The sequence below is a fragment of the Scatophagus argus genome, chromosome 21, assembly GCF_020382885.2.
Source record: "Scatophagus argus isolate fScaArg1 chromosome 21, fScaArg1.pri, whole genome shotgun sequence".
Lineage (NCBI taxonomy): Eukaryota > Metazoa > Chordata > Actinopteri > Scatophagidae > Scatophagus > Scatophagus argus.
In genome coordinates, this window is record NC_058513.1 from 10,827,037 (window position 1) to 10,842,683 (window position 15,647).

The window sequence follows — 15,647 nt, forward strand, 5'->3', positions numbered from 1 at the left end:
AAATTATCATATGAGATGGAGATGTCGGAGCCTCTGAAGTAGATTGCTACAAAAGCAAGACATACTGGGAGGCATGCTAATGAGTTTCTGTAAACTCCTCACGCACACTTCTTGTCCATATTATCTCATGCGTTATGCAAAAAAATCCCACAATTTAACTTAAGTCCTACTTGATTCTAAGGAAAACTGGTTTTAAACATTGTATTTAACACTGTATCTTGAACACATCACAATCCAGATCAAATCTATAGATAAACTGCTGACACATATTTAGCTATTTTAGACTTATCCATAGAGTGGCACTTTAACAGTTTGGGCTCCTTTTGCTGTGGTGAACGTTAGAGACGACATACGGTACCTCTGTTGCCTTTCCATGCACAGACAGCAGGCAGAGTGTGAGCCTCACTCCTGGAGCTCTGTCAGAGCCACACAGCATGCTGCTCTATCATCCTTACTCTGGGTGGGACCGTCCACTCCGCCGCCAGTCGTCATGCTGCGGCTGCGACTGGTCAGCTTCTTCAGCTCGCTGGCGAAGGAAATGACTTTCTTTTTGTCTTCCCGCACCACCTGCAAACAGAAACAGATTAATGTTACTAAAATAGATAAACAAACAGATATATGTACGTAGTTTTTGAGAGTGATAGAGAAGACTGACCAACCGTACATTTAATCTTTTTTCCCATCCTGAGTGTATGCCTCTCTTACCTCCTTTTTTGTACTCAAAAATTAAAGTGCTTATGTGTTTTATCAAATTCTTTTCTTCTCTCATCCTGTCTTAATAATTCAAGAAGGAACAATAAAAAAAAAAAACTAAACACAACTTTAAAAATCATTTAACCTTTATTGGAGGAGGCAGCTCATTTTAAACATGTTCTCACTGTCAGCACAAAAGGCCTCATGTTTAAAGGGTTGGTTCATAAATAAAAGACATACGACATATAAAAATGTTAGAGCAATATAAGCGCACAACACTGCATGGAAAAACAGCAACAAAACACACACAAAAAGCGGCAGGTTAAAAGCACATGCAGGTGTTAACAAACACACAACAAAAGCACTGATTAATTGAGATGTTAGAGAAAGAGTTGTAAGTGTTACAAAACTACAGCAGACAGAAACATGCTCAAAGGCTTGACGTAATGCACATAAATATAAAATAAAAATCTCTGAAAACAAAAATTAAAAAAAGTCTCTAGCTTTGCAGATCGGCACGTTTAGAGCTACCTGCTCTTTGAGTTTAAGAATGAACTTTCCCGCGCCCCGCCAGCGGTTCTGAGCCTGATAGACGCATTCGTGATCCAGCAGCACCCGCTGCAGGGGCTTGGCAGTGGAGGACTTCTTAGAGCCAGTGTCCTTGGTCACTTCCTCCATCAGGACGTAGTCACATGGATTGGGGTTAGATAGGATACTGTAGGAATACTTGGCCTTTGACAAAGTCTGGCCAAGACAAAGAATGTATGAGCAACAAATTAAGCCAGTTGAAGGTTCGTATGCATGTATGTTTTGCATGGCTCGTATTATAAAAGTTGCTTGTTTTAAATCCTCAGCATCGCTTTAATGTTATCGGGTGGATTCTCGACTGTCCTCACCTGCTGTATGATGTCCTGAGCGGTGCTGTAGCGTGGGGCCTTGATCACAGTGTGAGGCTGCTCCGGAGAAACCTCATGGACCTGGACGAAGAACATGTCATCCTCTGCTGCTCCACCGCCTCCTCCTCCTCCTCCTCCTGGTCCTTCTCTGGCTCCTACAGACACCTCCTCCTCTCCCTCCAGCACCTTGTCTTTCCCATTTAAGTTCTATAAGAACAAAACCATATATAAAGGGAAAAACATGAAGCAGAATCCCAGATGTGAACAAGTACATGACAACCACATGGGGGAGCTGTAGACTAACATGAGAGGTGACAAAAATACATCTGTCAAGTCCTTTAGTTATAGGGTTAACTTAAGCACACTGTGCTTAAAATGTTCTTAATCAATAAACAGAGCAGATTAATATCAGTAAACCCAAATAATCATTTTCTAGCTCCTTGTTGCTCTAAAATATCCAATTTGAGATTTTTTTCAAATGTCAGTGTTTGTGCTGTCTTTGCGTACCTCCTCTCTGGTTTTGAGGCTGATCCTCCCCACATATCCCTCCTCAGTGTTCCAGCTGGAGACCAGCCTGACCACCTCCTCCTCGGGCGCTAAAGGACGATGCTGAGCACAGCGCTTCACCTCGCTGCGCTCCTTCAACAGAGGTACCTTCTCCTCGCACAGGAAGTACTCCGAAGGGTTTCCTGCAGATGCTACGGCCTGTGGGGCAGAGAAACCTTATATGAAAAAAATCTACAAGAGATGGATAAGAACACTCCGAAAATGATACTTCTAAAGTGCTAACCATGTCCAGCAGCTGTTTGGCGGTCGTCTGTTCTGTAACGCAGAACACAGTGAAGGGCTCAGGACCAGGAGCTCCATACACCGTCACCCGGTGCTGCTGCGACACACGTTTCTCCTCTGAACTGAACAGCTGTGCAGAGAGCAGGAGAGGTTAGTAAGACGTCAAAGGTGCGTCAAAAGCTGCTTGATCCTGCAGTAAAAGTGTTTTAATATTACATATGATGTGTTTGGATTAATATTACTGTATGTTTACTGTTGTAGCTGTTGTCCTGCGAGAAAGACAGCCCCTGCTTTAAACATTTCATACAACAGTTCATTTTACAACTAAACCAGGACTTTTTAAATAGATTATTTATCTTAAGAAGTGGGAGAATTTGCTCAAACTATGAAGAATGCATGAATTCAAAATTAAGAACTCGGGACCATATGTGGATTTCACCGGACAGGAAGGGAATGAAAAGTTATGATCTGTGAAGTAACAAGCAACTAAAGCTGTCAGACAGACATAGTGGATTGTAAGTACGATTTTTGGCTTTTAGAATGAAGTTGCCTAAAATGGAAATATTCGAGTAACGTACCTCCAATTTGTACTTCAGTACAGTAATGACTGAGTGAAGTACTTAATTACATTCCCCCGCTGGCATTTTGTATTACCATCTACTGTACTTAAAATATTATACATTTTTAAGTGTAGTGTATACTCCTGCAACCCTACGACTTGAGCTGAAGTCTTACCAGTGATGAGGGAGTAGCGCCCCCCGTAGGACCTTCCTCTGTTCTGCGGCTGTAGATGAACAAGCTTGACACTTCAAGAGGTTCATTATGTTGTGTTCTCAACTGGACGTGTCTGTAACCTGAAAAAAAACAAACAAAAAACAGTTAAGGGTCTTGGAAATATCCATTCATCCATTATCTATACTCGCTTTATCCGGGGCTGGAGCCTATCCCAGCTGACTATGGGCGAGAGGTGGGGTTCACCCGGGACTGGTTGCCAGTCAATCGCAGGGCTGACACACGCAGATGTTTATGGGACTGTGGTACCTGGAGAAAACCCACACAGGCACAGAGGGAACATGCAAACGGCGCATAGAAGGCCCCGGCCCAAACCCGAACCCGCAACCCTCTTGCTGTGAGGCGACAGTGCTAACCTTTGCTATTTTGTATTTTTGAATGTTTCCATTTTGGAACCAGACACATGACAAGATGCTCAACTTAATGAGATGAATTTTTCTGCCTTGTTTCTGCCTTTTTACATGTTTACAGATGATCTCGCAGACTCTGGTCGATACAAACTCCCAGTCTATGGCTTAGACCATCCTTTCTCGAGGTAGTATGTTAGACTCCTACCTGGCTTGAGGGCCTTCAGAGGCAGAGTCCTTTGAGCAGTAGTCTGGGAACTGTTGTTCTCTACGACGGCGAAGCGCAGGAAGCACATGTCCTCAAAGTGCACAGTGAACTGAAAGTGTTCGCTCCACATGGGGTTGAGGGTGTTGCGGTGGATGGGTTTGGTACGAAAGTGGCAGCTGTCGACGGGCATGCCCAGAACATCCACCTCGAGGCAGGGGCTGCCGGCGCTGTTGCCAGGACAGACGTTCTGCCCAGAGACGACCTGAGAGGAGACAGAGGAGGTATGATGATTCAAAAGAAACAATGGCTAGAACCACGTATGAACAACACTCTCGGTTAAGATTCTTTTTATACTAATTCAGTCTTGACCAGAGAAGCCAAACAAGATAGTGAAGTCACTCTGACCTGCCAGCGCAGATTCCATCTCTCCCTCTCACAGGTTTTATGAGAGAGGGATCATGCCTCTGTTTGTACTACTGGCTTTACCACATCACTGTTTATGTTGCCTCTGAGAGCATGAGAGCAGAAAACCTGAACCTCACAGATGACCGTGAAAGTCAGCGGATAAACAAATGAGTGAAAATCTTCATCACAATTAAAGGTGGCGACATTATGAGCAATTCAGCATTAACATTAAGATGTTTGTGAGACATCTGAGGACAAAACAAAAAAACAAACGAAAAAAGAAAAAACTCCTTGTCAACTATTGTCACCGCTAAACATTATTTTCATTATTGATTCAATCATTTATTTCATAAAATGTCAAAAAATAGGGGAAAATGCTCTTCACATTCCGGCAGCCCAAAGTGACATCTTCACATAGCTTTCTTGTCATTTCTCTTCATTCACTATCATAAAGGACAAAGAAAAGCAGGAAATCCTGACATTTAAGAAGCTGGAACCAACAAATGTTTGACATTTTTGCTTTATGAGGTCCATTAAACCATCTAACACATCTTAGTGAATCTAATATGACACCTACAAGTGTGTGTTTGAGTGTCACTGCGGGTACGTTAATAAACGATAGAAAACAGGCCCAAGAAAGTTCTTAATTCCTCAAGGCTTCTGAAACTGCATCATGCAAATCAGGGTACAAATAAATATGCCCAAAACGCTTTAAAAATAAATCTACATTTACGGTCAGCTACCAAAAATTAAAGTTGACAGTATAAAATATACATTTAGACAGGAAGCTAAAAGTGTTGTTTAAGAAGAGTGAGAATGAAAGTCGAGAGGACAAACGATTAAAGAGGAAAAAGTCTTCCTGACTGATCACGTGTCATCTTCACTCACAGTGAGGGAATAAACGGTGGGGCTCATTTTCTCCACATCCCTCTCCATCGGACAGAACTGCTGATAGAGCGGACAGCTACGGTCCCACAGCACCGCTGGCTTCAGGACGTAGCCACAGCCGCCGTTGGCCTCAAACAAAGCTACGTTCAACTGCATGGGCAGGTCTTGGAAGGGAAGGAAAAAAAGGGCAGGGGAAAAGGGATTGAGGTAATAGTATTATTAAGAATCAGATACAACCAACAAGCTCATGTTTGTTTGTTTGTTTTCTTTCTTTCTTTGTTTTTGATTGTCCCATAAGCATACTTGTACACCTGACTGCATGGAAGTGTCTTCATGCACAAATGTGGGTGCTCATATTTTTAAACTCTGATTCCAAATTGGGGCAAAAAATATTTCAGAAAAGCAGAGAAAGAGAAGGCATGAGTCAGAGAGTCAAGTGATAAAGAGAAGAGATGGAGCCAAGCGAGAAGGACAAAAAAAAAAACAAAGAGACACAAAGAAAGATGGAAAGAAAGACAAGCACAGAGGTAGAGGATTAACAGAAGAAACTGAGAGAAAAATGAACAGTGGAGCACAGCAGGATCAGCATCCCCTTACAAACAGCATGATAACAGATCATTTTATCTCCTTTCAAATACAGAAGACTCACATCCCGTATTGGCTCACGTGGACTTAAAGCCTTTCAGATCATTTCAAGGCTTTGCAAACTTGTAAAAAGCAAGCATGCAGAGGAGTTTTAGTGCTAGTTGATGTTTTAATGGTAATGTTCGCTTGTGAGTGACACAAACTGCCATATGCACAGAAGGTGTCCGTGTCTCTCCACGCCATCCTCACCATCAGTCTGATAGTTGAGGGCCACCAGCTGAATGCCGTGCAGCCAGAACAGCAGCGGGTTTGGGTTTGTCGAGTCGATCCGGGTGGCCGCCGGGTAAGTCCTGAGCAGCTGGCACGCCGTGTGCTGGATCAGCTTCTGAGAGTAACGCCGGCACAGGCGCTTGGCTGCGTTTTCGTTCACAGAGGAGATGTGGTAGCACTTGGGCGTGCGGATGATGGCGCTGAGAGAGGTGGGGGGGTTGAGGACGGGTGACGTCTGCTGTTCCTCCCAGCTCAGCCGCTCGGCGCCACCTAGAGGGAGGAAAGAGAGAGCGGTTATAATAGCTGAGCGCACCAATCAGGATAGCCATATTATCATCTTATACCAAAATTTCATGATTGTTTTTGAGACTAAAATTGAACCTTTATTAATGTTTCTTGATTCCTGAATCTTTAAGGTAGTATTTCACAATTACTTTGTCACCTAGAAGATCAAACTAAATCATAAGTTCTTGCGATACTTTGCAGCTTGTAATTCCTTGATAAGTCCAGGAAAAAAACACATTTAAAGTAGGAAAAGCTCAGCAAAACAGCAAATTTTGCACAACATCAAGAATTGTATATATAGCACTAAAATCATCTACAACAAATATTCTGAATACTGTGACTCCTTCTGGTAATTATCCTAATTTGTGTATTTTATTATAGTGTATTTGCTGGCTTTCTTTTGCTACTTACACACATTTTCAAATTCATTTGCTCAAACTACTTTTTAGTCAAATTCACATTTTTCAAAATCTAAGTTTTTCTAAATTTCTCAAACCTATAATATATAGACACAATATACTTTCCTTTTCACACACATTTCTACGAACGAGTACCTTTCCCAGGAGTGCGACTCTGAGTCGTGACCTCCCCTGTTGTGTTGCAGCGAGCGGGAGCTGTGCCAAATATGGACTTCCTGCTCTTTCCCCGGTCCTTCCCTCTGCCAGATCCGGCTGGAGACAGCGTGGACAGGCCTGTGTTCCCACACACACATACACAAAAAAAGAGGCAGACAGAAGAAAGTGGTCAATAATGCAGCACAGACATACTGGAGACGCCACACTCATGACATCAGTTTGCTTCTCACAATCCAGAAATCATTTTCTCTGTCAATTTCTGTCAGAATGAGGAAGTTGGTCTCGTCCCTGGCATGCATCACTCCAATTGTTTTAATGAGCACAGAGGTTCAGAGATAAATTATGTTTTATTTGTGGAAAGATATGTTTTTGCCTTTAAAAGCAAAAACTTGTTCTTATTCTGTAAAGTAGTGTGTCAGAATTTACCTAAAATTTGTAGATTAACATGGAAAATGCAGCATAGTAGTAGTAGTAGACAGATAGTAGACAGATGCTTGCAATGTTTTTTTTGTTTGTTGATTGCAACAAAACCAATTAAAGTCATTAAATGCATCATTTATTAATACAAATGCTGCATGCCGTACAGTTAAACAGTTCATCTTGAGCTGGTTCTTATTTGGTGTCAAATCTCAGGATCAGAAATGCGCTACGCATTTTCTGAATGGAATGTGTTTGCAGACAAGTTTTTAGAGGTAACACGTCCGTCTGCAACCACGCCAGATATCAGACAGCGGTAAGCAGTCTGCTGCCTGTCTGAAGTGAAGCACATGCCTCGTCTTCTTTCTCAGATCTCAGGTTCCTGAAAAAGTAAACAAATAAAATACCAAGTGGAAACACGGGAAAGTTTATAAGGGCAAATGTCACGTAAAGAAAAGAGGACGCAAGCAGAGAAGAGGACAACTAAGGGAGGAAACACGAGACAAGAGGTTGATATTTAATGGACAAAAAGAAATAACTGAGATAAATGGTAGCAGGGAATGAAGACAGATCCCAGTAAAGAGGAAATGTGAGATGTTTTATGAGGGTACAGAAAGCAAAGTCAGACATCCTGAAGTGATGAACAGAGAACTTTTTGGTGCATCAATCTCATCTGATTCTCATTTTTTCAAACTGCAACACATCAGCTTATAGCAAAACAGGTAAAACTATAGGACAGAAGGGGTGAAATCTGACAAAGTCCTTGGGTCATATTTGAACCTGAGACACTAACTATTCTCCAGGACATCCCAGAAACATTTCCTTAATGTACAGTACATGACAACTGTGTTGTTGTTGTTGTGCTGCTCTGGGACTGACAACACAATGAAGTAATCCTATCTTTCCCATGGGGAAGAGAAAGATTCATCATCTTAGTGGGTGTCCTGTGTGGGAGAGGAATGGAGTGTAACACTGGGATATTAAATGTCTTGCAATGAAAAAAAAAAAAAAACATGGGGAAAGGTTTGACCTCTTAAATATAACATGGGAGTGGATTAAAGAGGGACAAGACAGAAAAAGGAGATATTGATAGCACGTCTGAAGTAAAAGAGGAGAGGTAGGCAGAAAGAGCTTGATGGAGAATAAGTCACTTTGCGCTGGGAGAAAGAGCCGTGCAGGAGAGAAGGGGGGAAAAAAAGGGCATGTGAAAATGGAAAGCAAAGAAAGAGAAAGAACTGTGTGTGACAAAGAGACTGAAAGATGAAAACATTCTCTACCGGGAAATTTCACGGCCTGGCAGTAGATGATGAGGTCGGAGAGCTCCTGGGCGATCTGTCGACTCTCCTTCTTGTTCTGAGGAAGGTAAAACTCTTCGCCCAGCTCCATATCAAACACCTACGTGTGCAGACAGGCAGACACAGGACGCGGGACAACATGGATTTACTATATGAGACAGTGATGTGCTACTGAAGCAGGGGGACTGGGCCTCGTATAACAGACACAGGCAGTAGTAGCAGGGGAACATCCTAGCCAGACTGCTATCCAAATTTCATACTTTTAAACACATCAACAAATTCAATCCAGACATGTATTTTCTCTCTTAACCCATTTCTGTTGACTTCAACACGTCTTTGATGAAATCAGCCAGCAAAGTGATCATTTAAATAAAAGCTAGATAAGTTACTTATAAGTGTTTGCTTCAATCCAAACCGCCAAAATATCCACTGGCGCAAAGCAGCTGTTAAACGGGCTTCTTCGTCTTTAGAATATTTTAAATAGTTCAAGTTAAGGGATTCGGTGTAAGCACAGCTGCAGCAGTTAGTTTAATGCTGTAGTATCGCACCTTTCCTTTGCTCTGTGTGGTGCTATCAGACTTCTTCATCCTCTTTGGTATTTCATCAACAGGTTGCTCTTCTTTGTCTACTGAGCTCTTCCCCTCTGGCTTGTCGTCCAGGATGTTATCTATGTAGAAAATACAGTGAGTGAAAGTTAGCTAGAGAGGACACTTGATTAGAAAATGATCTGTAGGCAAATCAAGTGTGAAAAAAAAACAAAAAACAATGCAAACAAACTGCTAAAGAAATACTGATCTTGCATCATAGGGCTCAGAAGATAAAAGCTGGACAAACAGTGGCTGAAAACCACTGCATATTAAAATTTCTGGTTGAGATAACTCACCACCAAGCAAGCAATTTCCCACACAAACCTCAATTAAAGGCTCAATTTTACCTTAAGAACATAATTCTACATGAATATAATTCCTGTCCACATGTAGTAGTACAGGGGACAACACTTGATCCAGGAGGCAAAAATTGGCCTGACAAAAATCCACTCTGGATTTCAAAGCTATTTGCTAAATAAAAATTGTGCACTGGAGTTGGTGTGACTGTTGCTCTTGATATACTGTATGTTAACTCACTAGACAAGACATATATCAGAAGAAGTAAATTTAGCATCTGGGAATCTCATTGCTTATAAAAACAAATGCTGACTTTGTACTCCAAGAAAGGAGTTGGCTTTTTCTTGTTAATTTAATAAAGTCAGAGCACTGAGTCAACTGGAGCTTAAAGGCAGGAGCTGCATTGGCTTCAGCATTCAGCCATCACGTTTGGTGCCTTTTAGAGGACAGCAGGTGGGGACAATTACAGAATAATTACATGTGGAAAAAGCAGTTATCTGTATCCCTAACTACATGCAGATCCCATGAGCATATTCCCAAGCCAAACACCCACAAAGACCCCTCCTCACTGATATTCAAAGCAATGTCTATCAACTGTGAACGGGAGCAACACTGGGGAGTTCTTCCCTGTGCTCTCGTTCCTCCTACACGTTCATCGCAGCCAAAAACACAGAAAGAAACACATCAGCTTGAAATTGCAGAAGCTTTTTATCACAGAAAACTTGTTTCATTCCTGACATTTAGAATCTCTTCATTTGAAAAGTGTTTGGCCAAAGAGTTGACCCTGACTGTCATCCTGCAGACAGTAGCCAGAGAAGTGACTTATGCCAGACTGTGGCTGGAGAGTTACTGTTAAACAAGAGATGGTGGCAACTTGGCAGTTTAGTGCTCAAGTGTTTGTATTTACTTGGGCAGCTGATGACAAGTAAAAGCAGGTAAACTGGAGGCAGTTAAGGATGGAGTGTGGCTTATTTAGCCTGATAGCAGTCTGAGTGGGGTGAGTACCAAAAGAGCACAACTTTATAAGGTTAAAAGAAAGTTGTTGTTTTTTTTTAAAGGTCTATGACTGGTAAGTTCTTCCGAAAGGGACAAGAAGAGGGCAAGGATTAGGAGAGAGTAGTGCTGGGACTGGGACCAGGACAGGGTAGTTTCCCCTGGTCTGTTGTTTAGTGTGGGGGCAGCGTAGGGCCTGAGAAACCAGATGGCTTTGTTTTGTTTCCCTGATGAGCTTGCCCAGCCACTGGCGAGGTCACAGACAAATACAGTATGAAGGGGAGGAGGAAGGGAGGTGATGCGTTTGTGGGAGAAAGAGAAATCATGCTGACAGCGTAAAAAAACTGACTTCAATTGAACACAGATCTAATTTTGATGTCATTCACAGTTGCGTGTCCTTCGAGCACAGTCAGTCTGGAGGTAGACAGTGTGGTCTCGAAGACCGCGTGCTGCGTTTATACAGCACATGTTAAAGATTTATCAAAACAACATCCAGGTTACTCTGAACACATTGCTCAGAGTGACATGTTTTGATTTCGATAAAAATAATTAAAAACACTTGTTGCATTGTTGCAATTACATAACAGTGATAAAACAAGCGTACATAACTTGTTGTAAACCACCCACTGTTAGCGATAAAGTAGTTATAAAACGCTCTGGTGGCACCATGTTACACAAACAACACAACTTACAGAATATTTTTAACTGTCAAAGGGACTAGATGGGACTATTTTATGTTGCTTAACTGCTGCTTATCATGCACAACAGACGCTACAGCAGAGAATTACCTGACGTCCACGAACAGCAGAAAGCCAGCAGTATTCAGGCACATACACGAATCAGTCTAATGCAACAATGCAGATCACTAGTGCACATCTACATGTATGTGTTTCCTCTGTTCTTATTCTGCAGTGGTAGACAATCACAGCCATAATTTCCCTTACAACTTAGTTGCAGGCTCAGTATATAAAGGTAGAATTTAAGAGTCATAGAGTAGAGTAGAGTAGACTCTATTAAGGATTGATGGAAATGAACCAGTGAAAGATAACCAACTACCACTGCAAAACAAAAGTAGATGGAAACACTGGCACACAGAGAGCCGCATCGGAGCCGTGCATTTACCTTCCAGGCCATACGAGGCAGTACAGGCTGTGAGGACATCAGCTAAGTGGAAAACAGGCAACATAAAATAGGACAGGAACAGAGTGAGAACAGAGGGTCAACATAGGCTGGTGTTAAAAAGAGAGAAACAGAATCAAGGTGTGAACAGAGACTCATTCAGGGGTTAAAACATCAGAATCTAAATACAGTCTGTGGTATTTTAGTTTGAGAGCTGAGGGAAATCTTGTATGTTTTTGTATTGTGCTTTTGAAGTGTTTTGTTCTTCTTGCAGTTCTGCTCACCATCTGATAGGGATTCGTAATCATAGTCGTACTCATCTTCCTCCTCTTCCTCTTCCTCGTTGGTGTGGTTGCCAGGCGAAGTAACCCCTGGTGACCCATTGCTAGCCTGGACATGCATGTGGGCAAGCTGGTGAGCCTGGGATTGAAATTGTAAATGAAGTGTTACAGAGAGCATGTTTAAAAACAAAACAAAAAAAAAAAAACTGGGTGCAAGAAGAACTAATATTTACAGAGATAGACCTGTATGTGATGTATGGTCTGTATCTACTCATTACCTGTAAATATACAAGCTCTTATCTGCAGAGAGCCTGTAGTGTGTATGCTGAAGCACATTATGGGTGCAAAGTAAACTGTATGAAAGTGGTTTGCTGGGGTGTCCATTTGAGCACATTAGCATCTATTATTTATGCGTGACAGCACTCTCAACAAACAGTGTTAAATACTGAATGTGCTAATGCTATCATGGAAGAACATTTAAAGGCTGGCTTATATGAAATATAAATGATGTACATATTGATATATATATATGTGTGTGTGTGTGTGTGTGTGCTTGTGTGTGGACAGGATGTCTTTCTGTCTTCTCAACCTTCTGTTTGAGTATGTCCACAGGCGCCTGGTGTGCTTTGAGCTTCTTGTTCTTGAGGAGGATCCTCCCTCGCAGCTGCAGCGGCGACGGCAGGTGAGGGTCATCACTGAAGTCACTTTCAAAGAGAAAGCGCGTCACGAGACGTTCCCCGAACACGGTCTAATGAAGGCAAAACATCATCAAATCACATCAACCACATCCAACAATGTGACCAGACTGTAATGTTGAGCGAGAGGAGGAGAGGGAAAAAAAGTGTGCTTTTATCAACACAAAATAACATCACAAATAAACAAGTGGTGACATAAGTTGGCCGGAGGCACAGAGCTATCTGCACATGAAAGACTTTTCTTTATCTTGTAACTCAGAAGTCAGTCTCCCAGGAGGAGAGGATGCTGGGAAGTTTTGTTAGATGAAAGCAAGATGATATTTCATGATGTATCTGTCATGCCCAGTTATGTGCGGCATTTAGAGCATAACTCAAAAGAAAAAAAAAAAGAAAAGAAAAGAAGAAGCAGAAAGGGACATTTGTAGCCTGAAGATAAGAAAAGAAAGCCTCTGGCTGGAAGACTGCCATTTCAAATGCCCACAACGGCTGAGAGCTTCTGTGAAAACAAACCAGCAGAGTCCTACCTTTACTTAAACAGTGTTCTTAGAAGTGCCGCTGAGAAAAACATGTGGTTGCACCCGGAGCTAGAGAACTTGATGGCGTCGGTGCATGCAATTCCCAATATAAAACATAAAAAAGAAGCTTGTCTGCTTATATAAACTACCTGTGAAGTTTTGGTGTTCAGTCTATAACATCAGAAACAAATACACCACACATGGAAAACATCCACAGCTACAGACACTGATAAACAAAGATATCTCCTGTATGATTTCAGACATAGCTGCAGTCATACCTTGAAGATTTCAGCCATCTTGCGTTGCTGTGGGAGAGAACAGTGGTTCTCTATGGACAGGATGACAGGCATGTCGGAATTGACAAATGCAGACCGGTTAACTGCTTCCACCACATCCTGGAGGATCATAGGAAAGATTCAATTCTAAGAAAAGTCTCTCTAAGTCAAGTTAAAGTCACTAAAACCCCATAGAATCCAGTACTAATGAGATTTACTGAAACAGCCTGCAGACACAACAACAAATAAAATGCAGGTGTTTTAGGGCACATCTGTCCGGTTTAGGCTGTAAATAGATACATCATACAGCAGTACAGTGCTGGTTGGCTCTGCTGTGTAAACGTCTCCCAACAACTGATGAGGTTACTCATATGTATTTCTAACCTTAAAGGGTATCTTGGTGGTGAGTGTATGTCCATGATAAATAACTGGCATGCCATCGTCTCCATCCCAGCAGTCCAACTCGACGCTCCTGCAGCCTTGCAGCAGCACCTGGTGCGAAATTACATCCGGTGATCAGATCTAACCATACAACACAAGAGCTATGGGTCCAAAAAAAAACAACATATATGGTACTGTGTAAAAATGTCTCCCTTTACCTGACTATAAAGCTCAACAGAGGACTCTCCTTTGAGCTGGTGCCCAGTCAGATAGGTGTTGTGAGAAGACTCGATGTAGTAGTAGGATAGAGGATACTGCAGCTCCTCTTCGTTCATCAGGGATTCCTCAATACGAGAAGCAAAGTTATCTTTATCCATCAGGAATCTGGTACAGACAGAAGAAATGGTTAGCAAACAATCACAAGGATATTTAACAAAATGTGACTTCAGAAACACGTCTGCCGAGCTCATTTCACACCCTGATTATGTTTCTGTTTTAACACAGAAGATAAACTTTAACTGCCACTGCTTATGATAAAGCTTGCATAATTCCGAACATACTTGAAATGTGTTTCAGTGCTGACATTATTTTGAAAAATGTGAGTTTTTACTCTACCTTGCAAAGCCTTCAAATGACATCCAACCCATTTGTCTCATGCTGGATGAAGGCTCAAATTTCTGCAAACAAGAAACAATTAATTGCATTATTGATCAACAGTCGGTTCTCCTTCCTTGAGTCTCAAGTTTCTTTCATCCTTATTCATTCATCTGGTGAATTCACAAATCTATACCAGGCATTTTCTCATCCTGCTTTCTATCCTTTATATCTATCCTTTATTTATATCCAGTTCAGGCTAAAACCGATTTTTTAAGTGCCATCCCTCCAGGCTTCAGACTCTACCTGTATAATGCTGAGAATCTCATCGTAACTCAGATGTTCTCTCTGACAGTTGACTAGGAAGTCGTTCAGCTGAGGGATAGCCAATCCCAGGACGCCTAGTGATGCGTTTTCCACTCCCGTCCCATTGGTCACAATGCTGGCTGCTGCAATGGCGTCCGAGATCTGCTTCTGGTTGTCAGACATCTGCTGCCTCGTCCGAATAAACAGGCCGAGATCAGAACCGTTGCGGGTTAATAAGTCTGGAGAGGAGAAGAAGAGGTAAGACCAGAGGGAAGGAGAAAGGAAAAAAAAAAGAGTATTAATTTGGTGTCATGCACTGCTGAAAATAAATAAGTGAGTGCAACTGTTTGTTACCAAGGTCTGGCTGTAGCCCCGTGTCTTTGTCATCTATCCTGAGGTTGGTGTAGAGAGGAGCAGATTCTGGACTTGAACGACTGCATGGGACAGCAAAGGTGTCAAACAGCTCCTTCAGGTCCTTCCTGCTTCGGATACTGCGGAGGAAACAACACAGTGCAGACTTTTGATCAATTTACCCAACTTCTGCATTCAATTGTATCTACATTTCTTTTAAATACCAGATTAAAAGTCATATTTATAGACTTTGATTCAGTAAATGTCCTCTATAGTATATGCTGAAACATTTTGTTTTCCTGCCGAGGCAGGCATCATTTGTCTACATTTTATTTTGCTGTCCCTTGTATGAGTTCTTCTCAGTGTTCGTGATAACAAACTCATGCAACAGTTTGAAGAGTTCTTTGAGGTGTGACTAAATTTAATACATCTCCAGTATCATCTTTGAAAAATAAGCAGATCTCAAAGAGGCTGATCTGCTGACATACTGTACTTCTGCATAGTTGAACAAGTGAGGAATTTAAAAGGAGACCGCTGGGCAGCAAATGAGCGGTTCCACTGCAATCTAAGAAATGTAGGAGGACTGGTATGAGAATAATCCTCAGCTTATCAAGACAAAACACTGTTTCCTTTCATTTGACAGGAGAAAATATTAAAGAAGCTAAATATTATAGAGACAAGAATCCTTGGGAAGGCACGATAACCTTGAGAAGCATTTGCTGAATTTATTTTACCATGCTGTCTTCAGCTGCTATTGATAAAAAAAAGACAATTATATAACAAGAGGGACTGAGATGGCAAAAATACT

General features: G+C 41.8%; 1 protein-coding gene across 5 annotated transcripts in view; it reads right to left on the reverse strand.

Moving 5' to 3' along the window:
• Nucleotides 1-15,647, reverse strand: part of plce1 (phospholipase C, epsilon 1) — a 76,682-nt gene that overhangs the window by 2,222 nt on the left and 58,813 nt on the right. For 2 of the 5 annotated variants that reach the window (XM_046377562.1, XM_046377563.1), the window contains exons 24-44: nucleotides 14,843-14,979; nucleotides 14,489-14,727; nucleotides 14,204-14,265; nucleotides 13,807-13,972; nucleotides 13,592-13,699; nucleotides 13,211-13,327; nucleotides 12,312-12,470; nucleotides 11,726-11,861; nucleotides 11,445-11,486; nucleotides 8,994-9,112; nucleotides 8,428-8,545; nucleotides 6,713-6,850; nucleotides 5,853-6,143; nucleotides 5,019-5,182; nucleotides 3,726-3,987; nucleotides 3,114-3,232; nucleotides 2,380-2,508; nucleotides 2,097-2,294; nucleotides 1,590-1,796; nucleotides 1,225-1,437; nucleotides 456-567 (exon numbers count right to left, since the gene is read on the reverse strand). In XM_046377562.1, the coding sequence (XP_046233518.1) occupies nucleotides 456-567; nucleotides 1,225-1,437; nucleotides 1,590-1,796; nucleotides 2,097-2,294; nucleotides 2,380-2,508; nucleotides 3,114-3,232; nucleotides 3,726-3,987; nucleotides 5,019-5,182; nucleotides 5,853-6,143; nucleotides 6,713-6,850; nucleotides 8,428-8,545; nucleotides 8,994-9,112; nucleotides 11,445-11,486; nucleotides 11,726-11,861; nucleotides 12,312-12,470; nucleotides 13,211-13,327; nucleotides 13,592-13,699; nucleotides 13,807-13,972; nucleotides 14,204-14,265; nucleotides 14,489-14,727; nucleotides 14,843-14,979 (3,236 nt within the window). Of the gene's footprint in view, nucleotides 1-358; nucleotides 568-1,224; nucleotides 1,438-1,589; nucleotides 1,797-2,096; nucleotides 2,295-2,379; nucleotides 2,509-3,113; nucleotides 3,233-3,725; nucleotides 3,988-5,018; nucleotides 5,183-5,852; nucleotides 6,144-6,712; nucleotides 6,851-8,427; nucleotides 8,546-8,993; nucleotides 9,113-11,444; nucleotides 11,487-11,725; nucleotides 11,862-12,311; nucleotides 12,471-13,210; nucleotides 13,328-13,591; nucleotides 13,700-13,806; nucleotides 13,973-14,203; nucleotides 14,266-14,488; nucleotides 14,728-14,842; nucleotides 14,980-15,647 lie in introns of all 5 variants that reach the window. The other 3 variants (XM_046377565.1, XM_046377564.1, XM_046377566.1) reach the window with 3 other exon arrangements.